Below are 22,996 nucleotides of genomic sequence, written 5' to 3'. Positions count from 1 at the left end.
CTCAATAGATGAGTTAAAATAGCACCTTAGCTAAAATTTTAAAGAATTTGATAAAATTGCACCTCTAACAAGTGAGGTAAATGGTGAGCTAAACTAGCTCATAGCTATTCCTTTAGCTACATGTAGTTAAATGAATAGTGGTGAGCTAAAAATATTATGTATTATTTTTTCTTTTTCTCCCATTCTTTTAATTATTTTTTATTATTTCATTACTCTTTTTTGTCTTTTTTTTATTATTATTTTAATTAATAAAATATATGTAAAAAAATATAGAGAAATTGATGTATAGTGTAATATAAATATGTGAGATAAAATTTAAAAAAAATAAAAAATAAATCTTATGGTAAAAGATAGAGAAATTATTAGGAGTGCTCGGCAAAAAAATAAATTGTTCTTCTAGGATATTTGTTGTAGTATGATATATGAGAGAAGTAAAGAAAGACCTTCGTATTTCAAACTTCTCTTATCACATTCTCATTGCTTTAAAGAAGCCAGGGAAAAAAATGGCTAGGGATTACTTGGTCCAAATCTGTTATTAACATTTTTATAATATTCAAATTACCTTAAGAGGAACCTTATTCTAAAGTTTATAAATGCCACAACTCATTATTCATATTTCATACTATCATCATTGACCTATTATATCCAAACGGAATATACTTTGTAGCAAAATTGGTAAATGGGGATTGGGGAATTGATAATAGAATATACGCTGATGCCATTTGAGGTTAGTTTAGTTTAGGTAGTTAGAGGTTAAATTCGAATATTAAAACATTGCATCTTGATAATTGCATAGTAAAATTAGGACTAGATTTGACAAATGAAAGAGAAGTTAGAAGCATTGAAACATAAGTGGCCCGTGAGAATTGACATGGCATGCTTAAACGGAAAAACCATACACATTATCATACAACCAAGTCACCTATATAATTAGTACTTCTACTTAAAATGAAATTACCCATATTTAATCATTAAATTAGCTCACGTAAAATAGACGGAAGGCAATGAATGACCCTCTCACCAGTTTGTTTGGAGATGAGAAGGTTGAAGAGAGCTGGACCAGCTATGTTCCATGCAAATGAACAATAACTGGCACCACCTTTACTTTTGGCGTAGTCATAAATCAAATGGTATATCGCTAGTGCCTCATTGTGTATGTCATCTATATTCCTTTTACTGTTTTCAAATTCTTCAGCCTCATAAAGTATCTAAAGCAAGGATAGCATAAGTTAGTTAATAGGGCAGAAAGACTAAAAGCAACTTTATTTAATAGTTGAAAACAATTACCATCTTATACTTTCTTTTAATCTGATTTGAAGTCTGGTTTTTGACATCACGATCATCGATCGTCATGGCATTATTCATTTCTTTCCTGTATTCTTCGTAGTGCAAGTTCCATCGGTTTAAGCAGTCTTGAGGGACATCAACTTCGAAATGAGCCAGTTTCCAGATCTCTACATGACAGAAATGTAATGAAGATTGGTAACTCCTTTTTCCAAAAAGCTTTATTAAGAGTGATTTGATTACCACACTCAACAGAAATTGAAAATGCAGACAGTAAGTTTGTAACCTCATAGTCTAGTACAAAATATAATAAGGAAATGATCCACCACAATCTTGAAAGGATTTGAGTTATTTCTATTGCAATATTCATACAGACCTTTGCTTGAATGATCCTCTGCTTGATATTCCATCACCTCATCGTAAATTTTTCCCAGGATGGACGTAGACTTGTAACTATTTTTCTTTTCCATATAATGAGGAAAGACTTTCGTTTTCAGATCTTTTGGAACCTCAACCTGTTAAAAAACGTAGTTAAGAGGAAAAAGGAAGTGTAAACAAAATATGTGAATAGATTGAATGAGCAAATATCAGTCAACAATGACCAACGAGAAAAGATGTTTATCTCCATTTGGTCAAAATTAATCACTAAATGCTATGATAAGCAAATAAGTAAGAAGCTAACCTTTGCTCCTTTCTTAGGGGCATCCAATGCATCATAATATATGTCAACTAACTTGCTTATCTTGTCCTTGACAATGTTTTTCTCTTCAGCACAGTCATCTCCCAGAGTCAAAACTCGATCCATTAATGCTGTCAAGCTGTCTGCTGCCTCTCCCATTGCATAACTGAATTTTAAAAAAAAAGGCTACCACCGAATTTAGAATCATCATAACCCTCTTACGAGACGAGATGATAGATGAACACAATAAGAAAATCGATTAAGATGTATCAATATCAGTTTGGACAAGTTTGAGACACCAACCATTGATATCTTGCTCCAGCAGCAAAACGGAGAAAAAAAATTGACATGAAAAAGTTGTTTCAAATGGAAAAGGTAGGATTTTTGTGTGCATTACATTAATTAAGAACATAGTAAGAATGATTGGGTATTTAACAAAGAATAAAACTTTATTGGCGTTCAATTGTTAGATTAAAAAGAAAACAATACATAATCAATTAATTGTGATCATCTATGATTGTTCATGGAAAATAAATGCAGATTTTCAGTAGAATTTCTAAAATTAACCAGCACACAGAAAAAACAGTGAAAATATAAAATAATTGCATTAACATGACATGATTCAAACAAATGCATACCTTGGTTGAAATCTAGTCTTCAAAAACAATTCAAAAAGCTTGTCCTCTAATTCTTCCTCTTCAAACTCCTCAGGTGTTTTACCTTCAACCTTCCGTACCGAGGAATTCGGACTCCAAGGTTCACTTGGCTTAAAATGTTGCAATAGCTAGGGGTAATATGATTATGAGCAACCAATAAATGCCTTGAAATTTCACTCTATGAAATTAATAAACAAAGTAGTGGTCTCACTTGTGTACACTATGAAGAACAAAACTGGATCCACTTTAGATTAGTGAAATAAGACTACTGCTTAGAATTAAAAGGCAAATGCCAAACCTCGGAATTTCGTGAGATCCAATACATATCTCCATCAAAATCTCCCCCTGCAATCTGATCAGCAATTGACCTTGGTCCATTTCTGGAAAAGAATATGGCATACTTCGCATTTCCAACAAAAGATTCCAGTTCCTCCACATAAGTAGCCTTTAGAACGTGAACATCACCAAAGTGAACTCCAGGATTCCGATACACCAAAACCTTTCCAGAAACTTGTCCATTGTCACTGAACATATATTATCAACAGAGCAAAAGTTAATATGGAAACATGAGTGTACGTATAACTGTTTCAAACACGACCGCTCTACATTTAGGGATTTAACGTATTAATATGAACTAGCTAAAATCTGCTAATGCTATAGATATATGTAGTAACATGGAAAGTCTTATATAACTTACAGCACAATGCAAACTTCATCACTTTTAAGTTTGCCAGTAGGATCGGCTGTTCCCATTAAATAATAACAGTCATCAGCACAAAGCTTTCCCCCTCTGAGGCTCATCTTTTGCTCCTTAAGAAGTATAGATAGTCGATGTTGCAAATATGGCTCTTCAAGAGGAATACCGCAAGAAATCATTCTTTCAACTGTTGAATCCTTGTCCATGGCCCCATGGTTCATAGCAACTGAAATATTGGAAATAAATAAATGAAACCAGAACACTTATTTTTGTGGATATATGTATATGCATATAATATATATGTGTGTATAAGACCTCTCATTGCAGCAGACTTATTCCTGAAAGCACCATGAGCTTCTTTCAAAGCCTTTCTAAGTAAACCAGTGAAGAATTTATCTGGGACCCCTCCGTAGCTTAAAAGTGCAATCAAATTCCTTGACAAGTAAGCTTTCTTTGGTCGATTACTGGTCATAAAAAAGTTAATAGATCTCAAATTAAACCATAGAAATCAGATCAGTTGGTACACATGATCCATCTTATCTTCCTTAGCTATTGATAAAGCATATCATAAACTTACATTTTAAGAGAAAATAAGAGAGCAAATGCATCTGTTGTAATGTATATAAAACAATGTTATATTGTATTTTACTACTTTGCTTGTCTTCCATTTATAACGGTTGACAGAGGTTATAGTTCAAAGGTTACTCGGCTTTGCTATGCGTAATGTTGAAAACCATAAAATGTTACTTAATTTGATTAGTTTATACTAGTTCTACAGGCACACACACATATTTAAATTTCATTTCACAAGTTTCTAATTCAAAATGGTAATTAAGCAAAAGAGTAATACTATTTCTTAGCAAAGGAAACAAGATTTGTTGTTATAAAAACAACCCTTGATAGACACCTCAATCAAAACATTTTAAAACAAAGACAATTTTTTAAAAATAATGAAAATGACATTATGCAGCATACGGTTGATGGTATTGAACAATTTAACATGAGATCATACACAATGCAGTTCACACAAACATGTTGAAGTTATAGTCTTGGTGATACCTTGTTCCGATTACTTCCAATGAGTTCTTAGTATGAATATTCTGAAGTTCTGTATCTTGCTCAACTTTTACCATCGAACATCGAACCTCAATTGTTTTGGGTTCAAGCTACAAAATTTTAAATAGAAGAAAAAACTTCATTTTAGATATCAGGAGAATATAACATAAACAAAAAGAAGATGATAAACATCAAACAAACAAGGAAACAGAAATGGAAAAAAAAATATTTTTTTTCCACATTTTGATTTACTAGTGAAAAGAAACCAAACAACCATTGAACTTTAGCAAAGTATTGATAGTAAGGCTACAATATTATTTATAACTACAGAATTATTTCCATGAATACGAATATGTAAAACATACCTTCTTGTTCACAAGAAGGGTTCCTTTCATAGCGTAGCCTTCGTTAAACAAGCGCATCTGCATCAACATAGGCTAGAGAGTGCAGGGGAAAGACAATTAACAGAAATTAGATGAATTCCAAGCCAAAATATCAACTCATGACCCTCAACATTACTCAAAAAGAGAAGCACATTAAGAGTGTGAAAGAGAGAGTCAATTGCCATAATCCCATCTACATACTGGTTCTTGTGTCTCAATTTCTTGGTCATTTGTTTCCATAACATTGTCCCCATGCTCGTCATGATTAAGATTAAGAAATATCTGACAACATAAATAAGACACAGTAAGAATCTCCAGCATTGAATCGATCAAATTAACCACCATATAGCTGGATGAGAACAATATTACAGTTTCATGAAAATTCATGAAGTAGAAAAGCAGATAAGGCTTCTACTTCATGAAAATTCATGAAAATTAGGTACTCTTAAATGCCCAAACTGTGATACAAAAGTAACTGATTAATGTTTACGTAAAATTATATATTTTATTCCTAACTTTAGTTTTCAATCATGAATACAAGTGAGACTTATCAATAAACTTAAGTGGGGGTCAGTCTAAGACAAGTGACCTCTATCTCTTTTTCAAAAAAAAAAAAACTGAAACTTAGCTTCTTTTTTGAAAGGTTTGCGTTTTACATTGCCCTACAAAAGACTAAAGCTACTTTTAGTCTCTCTTTGTGCTCTTAATGGATCTTTCATAAAGAGAATGCTTGCGTTTGATTAGATAAGATAGTGCATGACATTAATAATTTCAATTTATGAGAGAAAATAAGTTATCAAAATGACCAAAAAATACCTTATCATGAAATTGAATTTTCTAAACCTACAAGTAATGACGATAAAATTATGTTGAGCACATCATTCTATATAATATTGTTGATAAATTTGATAGGCATATCACTACTACATCAGAATTTTTACAAGACACCAAGATAAAGACTTGTTATATGATCACTTACTTATCATCACTTTTTACTAATTTACTTGCATGTATGATTTAAAAACAGTGTAAAGATAAAAACCTCCGCATCCTCATTTTTGAGAAGTCTCCCCTCATGTAAATTTTTTGGACACTTCACAGCCAAATCCTCTGATATGAAACCTGTTCCATCTGTATGAATGAGTGCTTTACCATCTCTAGACATAGGATTACCATGTTCATCCTGCATTTTTTTAACAAAACATATAAATGAGAATATGCATTAATTAAAAAAAAACTATGAATTCAATTGGAAAGAAGAATTAATGGCTTACTGCACACTGAACATCTGGAACTATTTTGACATTTACAGAAGAGAGGTCAATATTTAATGTGTATGTTTTTGACAAAATAAGAGAAAACCTGAATTTGCCAAAAGGAAGTTCAAATTAGCCTTGAAAAGTGCATAAAAGAAGCTTTTTACAAGAAACTATTGAAATCAACATACCTAGCCATATAATTGGCCACACTAGACACTTTGTGTGCATGCATAAATAGCTTTCTTGCTTCAGAAATTGTTTTGTTAGATAAACAGTAATGTGTCTTTTGATCAATTCGTGCATCTGAATGGATGCGAACAAAGAAACACTTCACGGGTGATGAATTTGGATTTTTCCTCTTCTCTTGATTTCCACCATCTTTGAAAACTGTCAAAGGTCAACAATACAGATTAAAATGCCACATACAAAGAAAATAATGTCTTGAATAAAGATTTTTCTTTGTGATAAAAAAAAATGTGCTGAATAAAGTGAGAATAACTAGCCAGATTTAGCTTCCTAAGATAAAAGCAATAGCTGATTTTCTACCCCACTGTGATTTCCTAAACGAAACTAAATTGGGATATATGGATCCAAAAAAAAATTGGCATATATGGATGAAGCCTAGTAGTACAAGGATGTATGTTAACATCTCTTGGTGCATCCTAGAATGGTCAAGAGCACAAGATCTTTAGAAGCCTAAGAGACTCTTTGAATAATCTACACGAGAAGGACAATATATTTGAGAAACATGCCAATATAGACTAAACAAGTGTCATAGACATTCTTTTTCAAGAAAAATGATTATAGCAAGGGAGTATGTGATTTTCGTAATTGTATATAAAAGATTAAAAAAAATAAACCATATGGTCTAAACACTTTTATCACTGTGATTTTTAATCATGTATAACAGACATTAAGTAAACTAACAAGCTGACTATGTACATGATCCCCCACCCTAAAAATAAATGAACACAAAAGTAGTGATGGTAACAAAAAATTTAACAATTAGAACTTCAACTTGAACTAACATTGACATGATCTCGCCAGTTCCCTTATAGTAGTGATATGAATAATTTAAATTAAAAAAATAACATATTGAAACAGAAAGAGCTCCAACACACAAAGCTCACCGAAAAAGCAATACCGGCGTAAACCAACTAAGATCCCTTCTCTTGCTATCTTCTTATAACCGGCATAGTAATGATCACGTAAATCAGTACCAGAATTTCCACTTAGCTCCTCAGCAAACTTTACTCTCAAAATATTGTCATCCCCTAGAACCTTTTGTAAGTGAGTTTTTGTGTTGCTTAAAAAGGGGCCCTGGATTAAAGGTCAAAATCATCAGCATTTGCAATAGTCTTTCAAGTGGCAAACCAATAATACCAACATGGGCTTGACATCAGAAAATACCGTTTAGAATAAATGTATAGATACAAGGTCATTGGATAAGTTTAATTTACAATCGAGCAACTGTATCAAGTTTTTCATGATGTTACTATATTTCGAAGTTAAGCAGTTGTTGCACATTAAAATCCCACACTAAGGACATTCTTCCCATCATTGAAGTGAATAATGCAGGACTAAGCCTTCTTAATCATGAAAATAAAAAGTTATCTTATAGAATAAGTCAGAACTTTGAATCAAGTTATTTAAGTTTTCTAAATTAGAGAAAGGCCTCTACAACACATATATTAGATCAGAGATTGGTGCATTTACTAATCCTTGTAAAAAAGGTTTCATCACAAAAAATTTGATAGTCTTTTTTAATTTCACTAATACTTGAGAAATTCTCGAAAATTAATTCACAATCATGAAAGACAAAATAAAACATTTTCTTTAATTTCCTTATTATCATCACACATTACAGATTAGTAAAAACAATCTAAGATAAATGATCAAGATACAACTTTTCTAAGAAATACTTTTACGCTTATAATAAAAGTCCCTAATTCTATATGATCATGTATGTGCAAGTGGAATAAGCTAGTATAGGCAAAGAAAGCAAACCTTGAACCTGTAACTTCCTTCTGTAGAAACATAGCAATCATAGATATACGTTCTTCCTTTAACATCCCAATCGTCATACTGTATATCACCCCAAAAAAGAAAACCAGGAAAAGCATTACAACTAATACAAGGTGACTAATAAATACCCTCTATTATAAACACAGTTACACATATAACAAAAAAATAATCTTAAGCTTAGTCCTACTAAATTTTATTGATTAAATGATAACTCACCATGCGACGATCTTCTTTTTTGACGTATCTTTGACCAAAGAGTCTCCATACTTCTGCTTCAAACCGCACCATCGTAAGTTGATTCAGGCTCCTAATATCTTCAGCCGTGGTAACCTTATGAAGCTCATTTCTGTAGTTATTTATACAAAAATTGAAAAATAATAAATAAATAATATTAATTGGAAAATGATAATAAATAAAAACTTTAGATTAATACCCGGCAATGTAGTTTAAGATTAAGAACTGCTTATTAAACTCCATTTCCCCTAAAGCTTCTAACGCTGCCTCTGCTTCAGTTTGTAAGGGAGTCCCAGTCTCTAAATTGAGGGAGCAAGGAATGGGGCGACCGGTAATACCTGTTCCACATTAAACGACACCGTTCGGTAACATCACTGAAACAGAGTAAACAAGAGAAAACAATCAATTGTTGGAAATTTATAGGTGCTTCAATAGAAAGACCAAAGTCAAAATACAACTCAAATTGAAAAGTACAAGAACAATAATATTGATAAAATAATGTTACAACTCTAGACAAAAAACATACATAAGTACTATAGAAAAATAAGATGAAGAGAAGATTATAAAATACAATATAAATAGTAGTATATATATAGATGTGAGAACAATCTCAACAACACTAACACCAAGTGTCAAGTAGGGGAATCACAAAACTTGAACAAGGTTTTACACCTTTGTCCAAAAGCTTATTTCCCCCTACCACAAGCACTTAGGGAAGAAAGAAAATGGAAATAGCTTTCTGGAATTATCAAGCTTATAGTTTCTAGCAAGGTGCTCTCTTTGATAGAAACTCACAAAAAATATTGTCCCTTTCAAGTGAAAGAAAAACCTCTATTTATAGTGTTTGAAGATCACATATTTTGAAATTCAAATAACCTACACCCAAGGGTTGTTACCATTTCTTAATGGGGTGTAAATGAGATTAAATGGGTAATTTGGAGGTTATGAGAGTTGTTAAAAACCATCCTTATAGGCAAAAAACGTTCAACAATTAAAGCTGAAAAAAACAGTAACTAGTTACTAGTTACCAAATTTTTCAGCTTTTGCAAACAACTCTTCAAACCATTCCAAACCATTGCCACTTTATTTTATATCACTTATACACTTTATAAATGACAAAATTTAATCTCCAACAACTATATTTGAATTATGGTTTTGAATTTCAAAACAATTAAGTTGTGTAACCACTCTTTACACACTTAATTAGTGATCATGTGGAAGTTACAAAATATGAGTAACTCCACCTCTAATGTTACAATTTATGTGAATATTATTATATGTATGTAACTCTCAATCATATTATATACATTAATCTCATATTAATATATAATATGTCTCATTTTAATATTTTAATCTATCTTATATTATAACAATATAATATAACATTCCCCCACTAGATTAAAACTTGTGACACACCATTGTAACATTATTTAATCAATCAAATATTATATATCCCCCACTTTGATTGAATAAATCAAACACTTTTATAGAGATCTTGCTTAGATGCATAAAGTAAAATGTCTTTCGACTTGAATTTTACCTTAGTGTAGTTACCACAAAGTTTGTTGAAATTTTGGTTGCGTAACATTGAACCACTATCCCTTTAATACAAACCGGTGATAACACACACATCTTTGCTAGAGTTCACTTGAGACTTCATTTTAGATCGCTTGTGCACCGTTAATGGCCATGTGCAACATCCATTTCATAGACTCTCTAGAGAATAACTCCCAATTCTCATAAGAGGCACCACCTCTAGTCCATATAGGTAGAAATTAGTGTCTCACAAATTCTCTTTAGACACATCATTCTATTAAAAAACCTTTCGGTTTTTAACCCTCTAAATTTTACCATTAGTACTCTTTCATAGATGGGACAAGTTGAGTACTACTTTTTCACTCTATTGACTTGTTATTACCTATTGAACTTAAGACTAGATTTTTACTAGTGTTAAGATAGGTTACCATCAATGAGTAAAACTCTAAGGGAGTTTAGGTCCCATCCCTCAAAATTTCATGCTTTAATCTTGTACGGAGATTAAGCGATTTGTTATAACCACACACTTTTCGATTCCAAACGAATCTTGCTAGCCAAAATTAGTGACCATTTTTACATGACCACTTTTCTCCTTAAGTATACTTAAGCTTTGAAAATTAAATCACATAAGATTAATTTTCACACTTACTCTATTTCTTATAAATTTTAATACCAAGCATATTAAAATTATGCACTAACTTTAGACACTAAACATGTCTAAGTCTTACTCAAATTTTAGGCACCAAGCATGCCTAAATTTCACATGGCATCCATTCTTTTACTAAATTGACTTGATAAATATTGGATGTCATCCCCACACTTCCACACATTTAATAGATATGACTCTATTTTATTTCTTTCTTCAAACAATTTTCTTTACACTATCATTGACACCAACCATGTCAAAATTTATAACCTTTGTACTCATAATCAATCGAACAAATTTTGATTAACTATTTGAGTCTTACCCCCACATTTTCACTATTACTATCATATACATTAAATATGATATGTTACACATATATTATTATTATACAATAATAATGTCTATAACTTTCATTCAAAAAATTGTAACTCCCACAACTTTATGCTAATAATGTATGTTATACTATCATCTCATATATAACATACATAATATTAATGTTTATCACAACTATATATGTTACATATCTCACATACATGTAACATATACACTTTAATATACATATCAATTTATCATAATCTATATCATCTTCACATGATATATATATATATATATATTGTATGCATCTTATGCTATATATATTATATATGCATCTCATAAATAAATATTCTCATCACAAATATATATCATGTATTACATGCTCAACATATATAATATATACATGCTATATATTATATATCTCACATATATATTAACATGCAATATACTCAAACTAATAGAATTATTTGTAAATTTGTTGTACACAAAATTCTCATTCTCAAAATGATATACCAAACACATAGAGTAAAGTGAAATGAACTTTATTTATTTATAGCTTCACAAGCATTATTTAAATATGTCAATACATAGACAATCATCTCACAAAATAATATAAGCATGACTATGCCATAATCACTTCCTCATCATCTATGGTATTAATCTCATTTTTCATTAGATCCTTACGATGCCTACAATCTCTTGCGTAGTGCCCAAATTTTCCACACACAAAACAATGGCCTCTCACTTCTTTGAATTGGCTATTGTCTTTTCTTGGACCCAAATATTTTCCACCACTTTTATTATTGTTGTTGCCTTTGTGATGCTTGTTTGAGACCGCATTGGCCTTAGAAACCTCATCTTTAGGTTCTTTCACATTTCCCTTATCTCTCAATCTCGATTCCTCTTCGATTCGGATATGTTTTTGGATCTCTTCCAATGAATAATCCTCATTTTTATGGAGGATTCTTTTCCTATAGCCCTTCCAAGTTGGTGGCAACTTTGCCAATTGCACCAACTTGGAATGCCCTCGGGAAGCTCAATCTTGAGAACCTTTAACTTGTTCACAATGATTTGTAACTCATGGATTTGAGGAAGAAGATCTTTAGCATCACTAAAAGAAAATTCAAAATATTGTGAAATTAAAAATTTTCTTGTACCTTCTTCTTCCGCCTTGTATTTTGCTTCCAAAGCATTCCAAATCTCCTTCGCGGAATTAGTATTAGTGTAGAGATCATATAGCCTATCAGACAAGGCATTTAGAATATGACCTCTACATAGGAGATTGTCCTCCTCTCTCTTCCTTCTCTTCTCCACCATCTCGGGAGTGTCTTTCTCGGATTGAGCGGGTAGAGGCTCCAAAGTAGACTCAAGAATATGCTTATCTTGAGTGTGGTCAAGAGAAACCTCACTTTATCTTGCCACCTAGTAAAGTTGGATCCATCAAACCTATCCAACCTCACTAGGTCTTGATTCATCATTTTGATGGTCTCACCTTCCATTGAAGCTAGGTAGGATGGGTAAGCTTTTGATTGTTGGAAATTTATAGGTGCTTCAATAGAAAGACCAAAGTCAAAATACAACTCAAATTGAAAAGTACAAGAACAATAATATTGATAAAATAATGTTACAACTCTAGACAAAAAACATACATAAGTACTATAGAAAAATAAGATGAAGAGAAGATTATAAAATACAATATAAATAGTAGTATATATATAGATGTGAGAACAATCTCAACAACACTAACACCAAGTGTCAAGTAGGGGAATCACAAAACTTGAACAAGGTTTTACACCTTTGTCCAAAAGCTTATTTCCCCCTACCACAAGCACTTAGGGAAGAAAGAAAATGGAAATAGCTTTCTGGAATTATCAAGCTTATAGTTTCTAGCAAGGTGCTCTCTTTGATAGAAACTCACAAAAAATATTGTCCCTTTCAAGTGAAAGAAAAACCTCTATTTATAGTGTTTGAAGATCACATATTTTGAAATTCAAATAACCTACACCCAAGGGTTGTTACCATTTCTTAATGGGGTGTAAATGAGATTAAATGGGTAATTTGGAGGTTATGAGAGTTGTTAAAAACCATCCTTATAGGCAAAAAACGTTCAACAATTAAAGCTGAAAAAAACAGTAACTAGTTACTAGTTACCAAATTTTTCAGCTTTTGCAAACAACTCTTCAAACCATTCCAAACCATTGCCACTTTATTTTATATCACTTATACACTTTATAAATGACAAAATTTAATCTCCAACAACTATATTTGAATTATGGTTTTGAATTTCAAAACAATTAAGTTGTGTAACCACTCTTTACACACTTAATTAGTGATCATGTGGAAGTTACAAAATATGAGTAACTCCACCTCTAATGTTACAATTTATGTGAATATTATTATATGTATGTAACTCTCAATCATATTATATACATTAATCTCATATTAATATATAATATGTCTCATTTTAATATTTTAATCTATCTTATATTATAACAATATAATATAACATCAATCACAATTACTCAGCAACTCACCTCGCGTTTTCTTGAAAAGCGGGACCGTGCGCGTGTTGGGAGAAGAAGAGGGCGGAGAATGAGGTTCGTAGGGAAGGAGAAGTTTCCGTTTGGAAGGAGGAGAACGCGAAGGAGATAAAGACTGTGAGAACATGAACATAATGTATTTAGAGAGGTTATCAACCTTTCTAGTGGCTAGTATCCTGAGCTTCTCAAGTGCCAATTCTTCTCCGGCGGCAGCCAACTTTTGCCTTGCCAAGTCGTCCGCCTTCAACAGGTGCTGAGTGAAGCAAATCTTGTCCAGTATTTCCTCCACCGAACGAGGAAGAGGCACTGATCCCGCGCGATCACCCATGTGGCCGACTCCTCTTTTCGTAGTAGTGAGTGTGTATCTGAGAGAAAAGGGAGAAAAGCAGAGAAAATTGAAATGAAGAAAGAGAGATCAAATATGGGAACCATAATATTTTTATTACAAGTCCCGCCCAAATTTATAACGCTGAAGGAATGAGTACGACTCCGTCCGTGTCCGTACGCTTGTGCTTACGTGGCAATTCTGGTTAGGCGTGCCTAAAAGTTCTCTGGTCACCTCAGAGTCAGAGTATTTGGGGATAGCACAGTCTCGTCTTTCGTTGTACGCAGAAATTCAGTGTAATAGTTCGGGAAAAAGGAAAGGGACAACTCTTATTACTCAAAAAAAAAAAATTGAAAAATAAGAAATAAAAACCCCACTTTATTTAGGTTAATTAGTAATTTTTTTTTACATATACTAAATTATGTTAAGAATTTTTGTCTAATTTCAATCAAAAAATTCTAATTTTTTTTTCCCAACTTTGACTTGTATTAAACTATGCCCCTAAACTTTACTGTTTCATTTAATTTCATTTTCCCAACATGGACTAATTCATTTAATTTTACTGTTTAAGTGATTCTTTATGTACTAAACCATGTTTCCAAAACTTTGATATTTACCAAATCATGCCCCTCAAACTTAAATATATACTAAATCATGTTATTTGAATTTTCATCCATATTAGAATTTTTTTAACGTCCAAAAAAATTTAAGGGCATGATTTAATAGAAGTCAAAATTGGGAAAAAAAATTACTAATTAGCTTTTTATTTATTTTTATTTTTTTTTGGTTAATTATGAAAATAAATTATTTGTTTTGATACGTGGTGTTCTTTTTTTTTTTTTTTTTGAACTAGATACGTGGTGTTTCATTAATTTGTATCAACTATTTGATCTGTACCTATAATTTAGTCTGTAATCTATCAATTCTAATTCTATACTATACTCTAAAAGAAAATTATTCCAATACACTGTTTTTAGTAATTTTTTTTAATTATTTAGAAGTATAATTTTGAAAAAATTTCAAATAATTTACTGTATTGAAAATAAAATTTCAATATTTTATTTTATATGTAATTATTTTTTTTTTTACGTATAGTAAAAAGTTGTTTGAACTCTTATTTAAGCACTATAAACTATTCGAAATATTCTAAAAATTTATAAATAATCTTAAAAAAAATTACAACGTAGATAATCATAAAGTAATACTCTAAAACATTCTTTTATACATCAAAAAAGATAAAAAGTATATCAAAACATCATTTTGAAAAGAATGTACTATCAATTTTTTTTATGATTTATAACTAAGTGTGTTTTTACAATGCACCTCTTTAAAAGGGATGCACTGATGCGCCATCTACCTATTTTGGTATTTAAAAAATTTTTAGTCCAATTTTTTTTTTCATATTTGTGTATATTATAGTTATTTAAGATATTTTATAAAATTTTGAGAAATTCGAAATAATTTACAATAGAGAAAGCAGTGTTCAAACAGTCTATTTCACACGTGTATAAAATATAATAGTTATGCGTGTAACACAATATTTGGAACCTATTTTCGATGTATTAAATTTTTCTAAATTTCTTAAAATTTTGCAGAATGTCTTAAATAATTATAACGAGAAAAAAATTAACTAAAAAATTATTTCAAATACCAAAATACATAAAAATATATCAGTGCATTCCTTTTAAAAGGTACATTAAAGAATTTTCCAATATCTAATATTGCTAAAACCTTAACAATAAATAAAGGAGTTGGTTATATAAATCTTTTCATTTCTTTGTAACATTGTTGCACTACATAGGTCATCAAATGCTCTTGTTTGCAGATTTCGGCCACCATTTTTTCCCAATTTATTTTCTGCATTTTAAATTGAGTAGATTATTCTAATTATGAAAAATTCTTAATATAAATAATTTTTTAAACTTTTGAATCATTGAATGATCTGCATATTGATTATGTAATATCATATTTATGGTAAGTGTAATCTTTTATTTTTTTTTGGTAAGGATGGTAAGTGTAATTTTTATTCTTATTGACTTTTTGCATTTTGCATCATTAATATATAAATATATATATATATAACCCATATATATAACATACATTTGCCAGGCACCGAATATATTTGATTAATATTAGTGACAAATTTGTGCATCATGAATCTTTATATTAGTTGTCTAATAATACTAATAAAAGGGTTTAAAATTGACAATTTATATTTATTGTTTTAAAATAAAAAAGCATCATAGTGGCTAACACTATAAAAATGTAACTTATATATATTGTATTGATAATTCAAATTAAATTAATTTATTTCTTAAAAAAAAAATTACGCATATTCATTTACATCATTAACATCAACAATATAGGAGTGGTTCACTCTATATTGAAATTATAGAGAGCTTATCTTTTTCTTATTGGAATTGTGTTGGCCACACAGTTACCCATGCTCTCAAGTCTCAAATACATTACATTGTGTATAAAGAAATATCTAAAGCAGCTTTTAAGATTCTTTACTAGCTTATTGCTTTGCTCCTTCATGGTTAAGGTAATAAAAGAGATGACTTTACAATGCATATAATAACATATATAAAGAAATTAAGTGTAGCTTTTATGAGTCTTTCTTTCTTTGTTCTCTCCCTAGCTAGCTACAACAAAGTATCTTTTCTCCATTTCAAAAGAAAGAAAAAAAAGGTGAACCTTCATGATTAGGGTTTGTTTTTTATTGAAACGTCGTGATTTGTCATTCTAAAACAGATTGAAAAGAAAGTAGGAAAGTAGTGTATACGAGCCATGAACTTAGTATATTAATTACAACCAATCCATGATGAGCGCAAGCGGCTACATTATCTCATTATATTAAGGGTAGTATAGTACTATATAAGCTTCGAGAACAATAATTAATACAATATTATGATTAAAAATTACAAAGCATAATAAAAGACAAGAAAATAAGCATGTTTGACGTATACGATCAACATGGGTTCAAAATTTCCTAATTCTTATTATTGTACGTTAAACTTTGAAATTTTGGTTATGAGTAATTATTTTCTTCATCTGCCTTTTTGTGCGTCTAACCCTACCTTTAGAAGTTAGGTTCTATAAAGAGAAGTATAAAGCGGTAATGTGGCACCCTATAATCACTTTAATCTAACTATCTCTTCTTTCCTTACTTCTCTTATTTTTTTTTATTTTTTTATTAACTTCATAAATAATAATTTCAAAATCTATATTTAATAATAATTATTTAATTAACTTTATTGAGTATATAATTTTTTTAGCTTTATTTAACATCACATTTTTAGCTTTTGATATTTTTTATTATTTTTAAAAAACAGATTTCACACGTATTTACTTTTTTTCTTTTTCTTTTTTTTGGTTTTTTAAAATATCACACTTTTAGCTTTTGATTTGTATTATATATTATTATTTCTCATACGTATTTGTTTTTTTATCTTTTTTTTTTTTTTAATTTTTTAAAATTAAAATATTTATCTAATACCTAACCTATAAATATATACCCTATAAATATATACATAAACATCACTTTAATTTCATAGTGTAGGTTTTATTTTTTTTTTCCTCATTTTTTCATTCTTATGTCATACTATATCAATCAACATCTCTAGGTAAAAGTTTTATTTATTCTTTTTGGTGCATCAATAGTTTGCAATTTTTGTTTAGTTATTTTTATGAGTACTTAATTTTTAACATTTTTTTTCCCATATATGTATGTATCTTTACATTTATTCTCTATACGGTTATACTTTCTATGATCAATTTATAGTATTTTTTTCTAAAAAGAATATACATAACACACAACTTTCTTTCATTTAATATTTATTATTATAGAAGATTTTAATGTGTCATGACTTGATTAAATATATGCATGATAGTATCCATTCTATATATGCATATTTTAAATCCTTATTATACAATAATGTGAATCATGTGGTGAATGCATTCTCTTTTATCACTACAAATAGTTTTTTTTGGAGATCACAAGTTCTTTGAAGACCAGTACGATACTCTTTTTATTGTTTGCCTAAATCACCAATCACCAAACCACTGAATATACTCATCGCAAGGTTTTTTGAGTTTACCCTATTTGTTTCTTCATAAATTTTGTTTCATTTTAATTTTTGTAAGTGTCATGTTTTGTGTGGCAAATTAGATATTGCTTTTGTTCAGTATTTGTTGTCTCTAACATCTGTTCTGTAGTTAGTTGCATCTGTTTTCACTAATATCATTTTAGTGCCATGTCAGCTTTACGCTAGTTTGTTAGGGTGTGCCACCGTACTTTCTTTGGTTGGTTAGTTAGTCTGGTTTATTATCTTTAGTATATAAATTCGATCAGAACCGTTGCACTAACTAACTCTCTTCTGTTAGAATCTTCTTCTTGATTCTTGCTCTGCTAGGGCAACATATTTTTCTGTTTTTGTTCTTGTTTGTGCAGATTGAAGTTCGAGAGATCTTCCTGAGGTTGAAGATGAAGTTCAAATCTGCTTGATCTGAAGGGAGTTCAGATTCTTTGCTGAAGGTAGTTCAGCTGTGTGTTTCTTGTGTTTGAGATCTAAATGTGTTTAGATCTCAAAGCTTGAGGTTGTTCAAGCACTTGGTAACTTTGTATAAAAGTCAATTTAGATTACATTGTTTGATTTGAAGAATCAGAACTGGTTATTGTAATTGAATTGATTGTTTAGTGAAAGTTACTGTACCCGATTCAAGGGAACCCAAGCACTACTCGGTTGGAATGCATTTCCAATGCAGAGGAAGCTTGTAAATTCTGTGTTCATTGTTTTTAATTTCTAATTCATAACATAGAAATAATCTGCTAAGAATCATCAATTTGAACTGGTAGTAATTAGGACTTTCAATTGGTATCAGAGCTAACTTTTTCAAGTAAAGAAATTGCGATCTTGGATTTGTCCTATTGTCTGCACATCCTTAAGTTTCTCTGTCAATCTTTATTCTGTAACTTTCTGGAAAACTAACCCACCACGAGTCTCATCTCGTTGTGCAACAAAGTTCTTTGCTGAGTGTGTGCAGATCTACCTGAAATGGAAATGTTCAGAGAAGGAGGATCAACTTCCAGACCCCCCATGCTGGAAGGTTCTAACTACCCCTATTGGAAGACAAAGATGAGAGCTTTCTTGAAGGCTGTGGATGAACGAGTCTGGATGGCGATTCTTGCCGAAGGTTGGTCACCTCCTACTGTTACTGACGAGGAAGGGGACAAGATCAAGAAATCCAGTGAATGGACTACTGACGAAATGGAACGAGCTAATTTCAATTCCAAAGCTCTTCATGCCCTCTTCAATGCTGTGTCGACTAATCAACTGAAAGTTATCTCGAACTGTGAAGTTGCCAAAGATGCTTGGGAAAAGCTGAAAATCAAGAATGAGGAACTGATGCTGTTAAAAAGGCTCGACTTCGATCCCTAGCAAAATCCTTTGAGAATCTGTCAATGGAGGAAGATGAATCCGTCTCAGAATTTCATGCTAAGCTGTGTGACATTTCCAATGAATCCTATGCTCTTGGCAAAACTTACTCCAACAAGAAATTGGTGAGAAAGCTATTAGGTGTTCTTCCAAAAAGATTCATGTCCAAAGTAACGTCTATTGAAGAAAGCAGAGATATTGAAGCACTTGATCTAGACGAATTGATTGGGTCACTCCAAAATTATGAGTTAACTCTTGAGAGATGGGAGAAAGGGAAGAAAACCAAGAGTTCTGAGAAGGAGAAGATCGAAATGGGAGTTGCTTTCATCCACAAGGAAGAAAACTCTAAGGAAGTTGATTTGTCTGAATCTTTTACAGATGCGAATCTGGCCCTTCTGGCAAAGAATTATGCCCGATTCTTAAAAAAGAACTTCAAGAAACCTAATCCTGGTAATAAGGAAAATTCTGCTGGAAGGAACTTCCCTGGTCCTACCCGACAATCCCAACAATCAGAAAAGAAAGGAAAAGGGATTCAGTGTCACGAATGCTCAGGTTTTGGTCACATACAGGCAGAATGTGCAAATACACTTAAGAAAAAGAAGGCCTTGGCTGTCACATGGAGTGATAGTGAAGAAGAAGAGGCTAGTGATGAATCGAAGGATGATAAGTCTGTAATGGCATTTATGGTCAGGGAATCTGTCCCTGAAGAAGTTGAGGGAGATGACTCCTTGTCTGATTCTGAATCAACAGTTGATGAGAAAAATAAGGCTTATGAGGAAATGTTTGCACAATGGGGCTATATGGCTAAGAGAGTGAAGGAACTACAGGATCTGAACAAAGCTCTTGATGATAGTAAATGTGAACTAGAAGATAAGCTCAAGAAGATGACATTGGAGTTGTGTTCCAAAGACAGTGAGATATACATATTGACTTCTGAACTTGTGAGAGCAAAGCAATCCCTTTCTCATGTTCCCTCGGGCACTGCTGCACTGAATCAAGCTTTCCAAAATCAGAAGCCGTATGGAGACAGAACATCTATTGGATACAAACTGTTATACAATCAAGGGAATGATTTGACTATTGAAGATAACTCAGCTTCATCCTCTGGTGATAAAATAAAGTTTGTGTCTGCCTCTACTACCATCAAGGATGATCAACCAGAGATAAAACCTGATGAATCTAAGCCCAACTCTGTCAAAAGAGGTCCTATGAGTGAAAAATCAAGAGACAAACAGGTTGATCGATTTGTTCCAACGTGTCACTTCTGCAATAAAAGAGGACACATCAGGCCAAGATGTTACAAACTCCGAACTTACTTGACAAACCTTATCAATAGGAAATCTGGGCACGGTAATTTCCCTTTTGCCCCTCAACAAGGAACCAAGAAGAAGAGGAAATCCAAACGTGAAAATCTGGCTCTTGTTGCTCATACCTCCCTGTCAGCTATGAAAGATAACTGCTGGTACTTTGATAGTGGATGCTCACGACACATGACAGGTTCCTGCAATGATCTTAAGAACTTTCATTCATCCAAAGAAGGTTTTGTCACCTTTGGTGATGGAAATAAAGGGGAGATTATGGGGCAGGGTGATCTAGATCTCTTCGATGTCTTCTCTCTGACAGGCGTGCTATTCGTGAAAGGACTGAAAGCAAACTTAATTAGCATCAGTCAACTATGTGATGCTAACTATGATGTGAACTTCACCAAGACACAATGCTTAGTCTCATCTGAAGGGAAAACAGTTCTCACAGGGAACAGAACGGCTGATCATTGCTATGTTCTGACCAATCAAGTGAAATGCCACAGGGTGTTCTTGGATAAACCTGATTTATGGCACTACAGACTGGGACATCTAAACTACAGAGACTTGAAGAAGATTGTCTCCATCAAAGCTGTCCGTGGGATCCCTGAATTCAGATTGGGAAGAGACAGGGTGTGTGGTCCCTGCCAGCAAGGTAAACAACTTAAGTCCTCTCATCCTCCTATAAATGCCCTACTTACTTCCAAAGTACTGGAATTAGTTCATGTTGATCTAATGGGTCCAATGCAAACTGCTAGCATTGCGGGGAAACGGTATGTGATGGTGTGTGTAGATGACTTCTCAAGATACACTTGGGTAAACTTCCTTAAAGAAAAGTCAGATACCTTTGGAGCCTTCTCCTCTCTTTGTCTGCAGCTGCAAAATGAAAAGGGTGTCACCATTGGCAAGATATATCGGGTCAGAAGCGATCATGGGAAGGAATTTGAAAATGACATATTTGCTCAATTCTGTAATAAAATGGGTATTAGCCATGAGTTCTCTGCACCTAAGACTCCACATGTAATGACCGCTCTAGTAATGTGGATTAGAAAAGGCAATTAGCACTAATTTTTATTATTTTATTATTTTAGTATTATTTGTGAATTAATTTTTGAATATGGATCCCAATATTTAGAAATAAATATTAGAGTTATAATTTCTCAATTCTGGAGATTTTATTAAACTCTAGGGGTATTATTTAGCTTATATGTGAAATATGTTAATTTTGTAATTTTTGCTCGGCGACAACGGAAAATGCGATGGATGGCTAGATTGATCACATGGGTAAGTTTAGAACCTTATTTCATAGTGGGAAATAATTTAGAGAGAATAAAATATCGGGATTGAGCGGGGTTATGGAATTTGACCATTTTACCCCTAGCTTTGAAAATACCCTAGTTTTAAGTTAAAGGGCATTTTTGTCATTTAAAAATAATAAGTGATAGGTGGCTGCCTTAGGTTTTTGACACCTAATCTAGTTAATTTCAGCAAGGGATTAACTTAACCCTTTTGTCTCATTTGAAGAAAAACCAAGGAAAAGGAAAAATTAGAAAATTACATTGTTCATGAATCTCTCTCTCTTTCTTGCTTTCGGCTGAGACAAACCAAGGGAGTTTGTTGTTGTTTGTTGGATTTCAGCAAGGATTTCATAGGAGATAATCAATCTAAGGTAAGCTTCAATGAACCCTTCTTAGTTTTTAAGTTTTTAAGTTAGGTTGAAATGGTATTTTGGGGTGTTAGGAGCTGTTAAGGTTTGAATTGCTTAGGGTTCGAATTCTAGAGTTATTTTGAGTTGATTGAAGTCCCTAGCTACTGTTTTTAATGCTTGAGAATGATTTTAAGCAAGCTTGAGTTTTGAAACTCAAGCTTTGAGCTTTAATGGCATAAAGTGAATTATTGGTTTGTTCTGTGATTTGTTGATTGGAAATGGATGTTTATACATTGTATAGGTATACTGGAAAGTTTGGTTAAGTTTGGGATTGATTTGAATCAAGGGGGATAAATTTTTGGGTTTCTGCAGATGAACCGGAATTCCGGTTCTGGGTGGTCTATACCAACCGGTCGACCGGTTGGTGACCCGAAGCAGGGATACGGTTGGATCCTGCACTTTGTTGGGGGATTTTCCAGAACCCTAGTTTTGACCAATTTTGGGTTATATAGGGTATTGCCATGAGGTTTATTGATAGGGAAACTTTTAGTTTCGAGTTTTAAGTCCCGGAAAGTGATTTGGCGAGTCACTCATCTGTGTTACCGTTATTGTGATTAGGGCATCCATCTAGCACGTGAATTCCGTTCAGGTCGGCCGGCCAAAGACACTTGAATTCGGAAAACAAAAGAAGCTGTGTATAATGTATGATGTGATTATCTGAATGTGTGTATATGTGTTTATATATGCATGCTTGAGTTATGTTAAACACTACCAACACTTGTATGATTAAGTTATAGAGTGTATTGGTACAGTGATTGTTGTTGATTTGAGTTCAATACAGTGATACCAACACAAGCATAGGAAAATGCTAAGGTGTGTGGTACATCACTCAGTGTTACTCACTGATTGGAATAAACCCTACCAACACTCGTACAGCTAGGTACGTTGTGTATGTGGTATAGTGATTGTACCCT

General features: G+C 32.1%; 2 protein-coding genes across 3 annotated transcripts; one reads left to right on the top strand and one right to left on the bottom strand.

Moving 5' to 3' along the window:
• Nucleotides 1-853: 853 nt before the first annotated feature.
• LOC115705817 (probable RNA-dependent RNA polymerase 5) lies at nucleotides 854-13,941 on the bottom strand. 2 transcript variants are annotated; one of them, XM_030633257.2, is made up of 20 exons: nucleotides 13,828-13,941; nucleotides 13,305-13,675; nucleotides 8,473-8,611; nucleotides 8,256-8,385; nucleotides 8,022-8,099; nucleotides 7,145-7,334; nucleotides 6,203-6,401; nucleotides 6,030-6,117; nucleotides 5,798-5,938; nucleotides 4,957-5,037; nucleotides 4,738-4,809; nucleotides 4,376-4,482; nucleotides 3,632-3,780; nucleotides 3,317-3,542; nucleotides 2,918-3,143; nucleotides 2,602-2,747; nucleotides 1,967-2,129; nucleotides 1,661-1,799; nucleotides 1,288-1,454; nucleotides 854-1,208 (listed from the first exon to the last, which is right to left on the bottom strand). In XM_030633257.2, the coding sequence occupies exons 2-20, from the start codon at nucleotides 13,636-13,638 to the stop codon at nucleotides 972-974; spliced, it is 3,012 nt and encodes a 1,003-aa protein (XP_030489117.2). In that variant the 5' UTR covers nucleotides 13,639-13,675; nucleotides 13,828-13,941; the 3' UTR covers nucleotides 854-971. The 2 variants fall into 2 exon arrangements, with proteins under 2 accessions (XP_030489117.2, XP_030489119.2); XM_030633259.2 differs by having other exon boundaries at nucleotides 13,305-13,933.
• Nucleotides 13,942-19,099: 5,158 nt separating this feature from the next.
• On the top strand, nucleotides 19,100-22,033 carry LOC133035615 (uncharacterized). The gene is made up of 2 exons (XM_061111651.1): nucleotides 19,100-21,394; nucleotides 22,013-22,033. Exons 1-2 carry the CDS (start codon nucleotides 19,100-19,102, stop codon nucleotides 22,031-22,033), a joined length of 2,316 nt encoding a protein of 771 aa, XP_060967634.1.
• The last annotated feature ends 963 nt before the right edge of the window (nucleotides 22,034-22,996 follow it).

The sequence above is a fragment of the Cannabis sativa genome, chromosome 1, assembly GCF_029168945.1.
Source record: "Cannabis sativa cultivar Pink pepper isolate KNU-18-1 chromosome 1, ASM2916894v1, whole genome shotgun sequence".
NCBI classification, from domain to species: Eukaryota; Viridiplantae; Streptophyta; class Magnoliopsida; order Rosales; family Cannabaceae; genus Cannabis; species Cannabis sativa.
The sequence above is the reverse complement of the archived record's forward strand: the minus strand, read 5'-3'. Positions and strand labels throughout refer to the sequence as shown.

Bases quoted from the DNA above. Each gene is read 5' to 3' on its own strand.
- LOC115705817 (XM_030633257.2), bottom strand. From the start codon at position 13,638: ATGGGTGATCGCGCGGGATCAGTGCCTCTTCCTCGTTCGGTGGAGGAA. The intron at 8,386-8,472 runs GTATTAATCTAA...AAATAACTACAG, and splicing joins ATCTTAAACTACATTGCCGG to AAATGAGCTTCATAAGGTTA. The intron at 4,483-4,737 runs GTATGTTTTACA...AAAATTTTGTAG, and splicing joins CCCTTCTTGTGAACAAGAAG to CTTGAACCCAAAACAATTGA.
- LOC133035615 (XM_061111651.1), top strand. From the start codon at position 19,100: ATGGAGGAAGATGAATCCGTCTCAGAATTTCATGCTAAGCTGTGTGAC. The intron at 21,395-22,012 runs GTAATGACCGCT...GTTGGATTTCAG, and splicing joins CTGCACCTAAGACTCCACAT to CAAGGATTTCATAGGAGATA.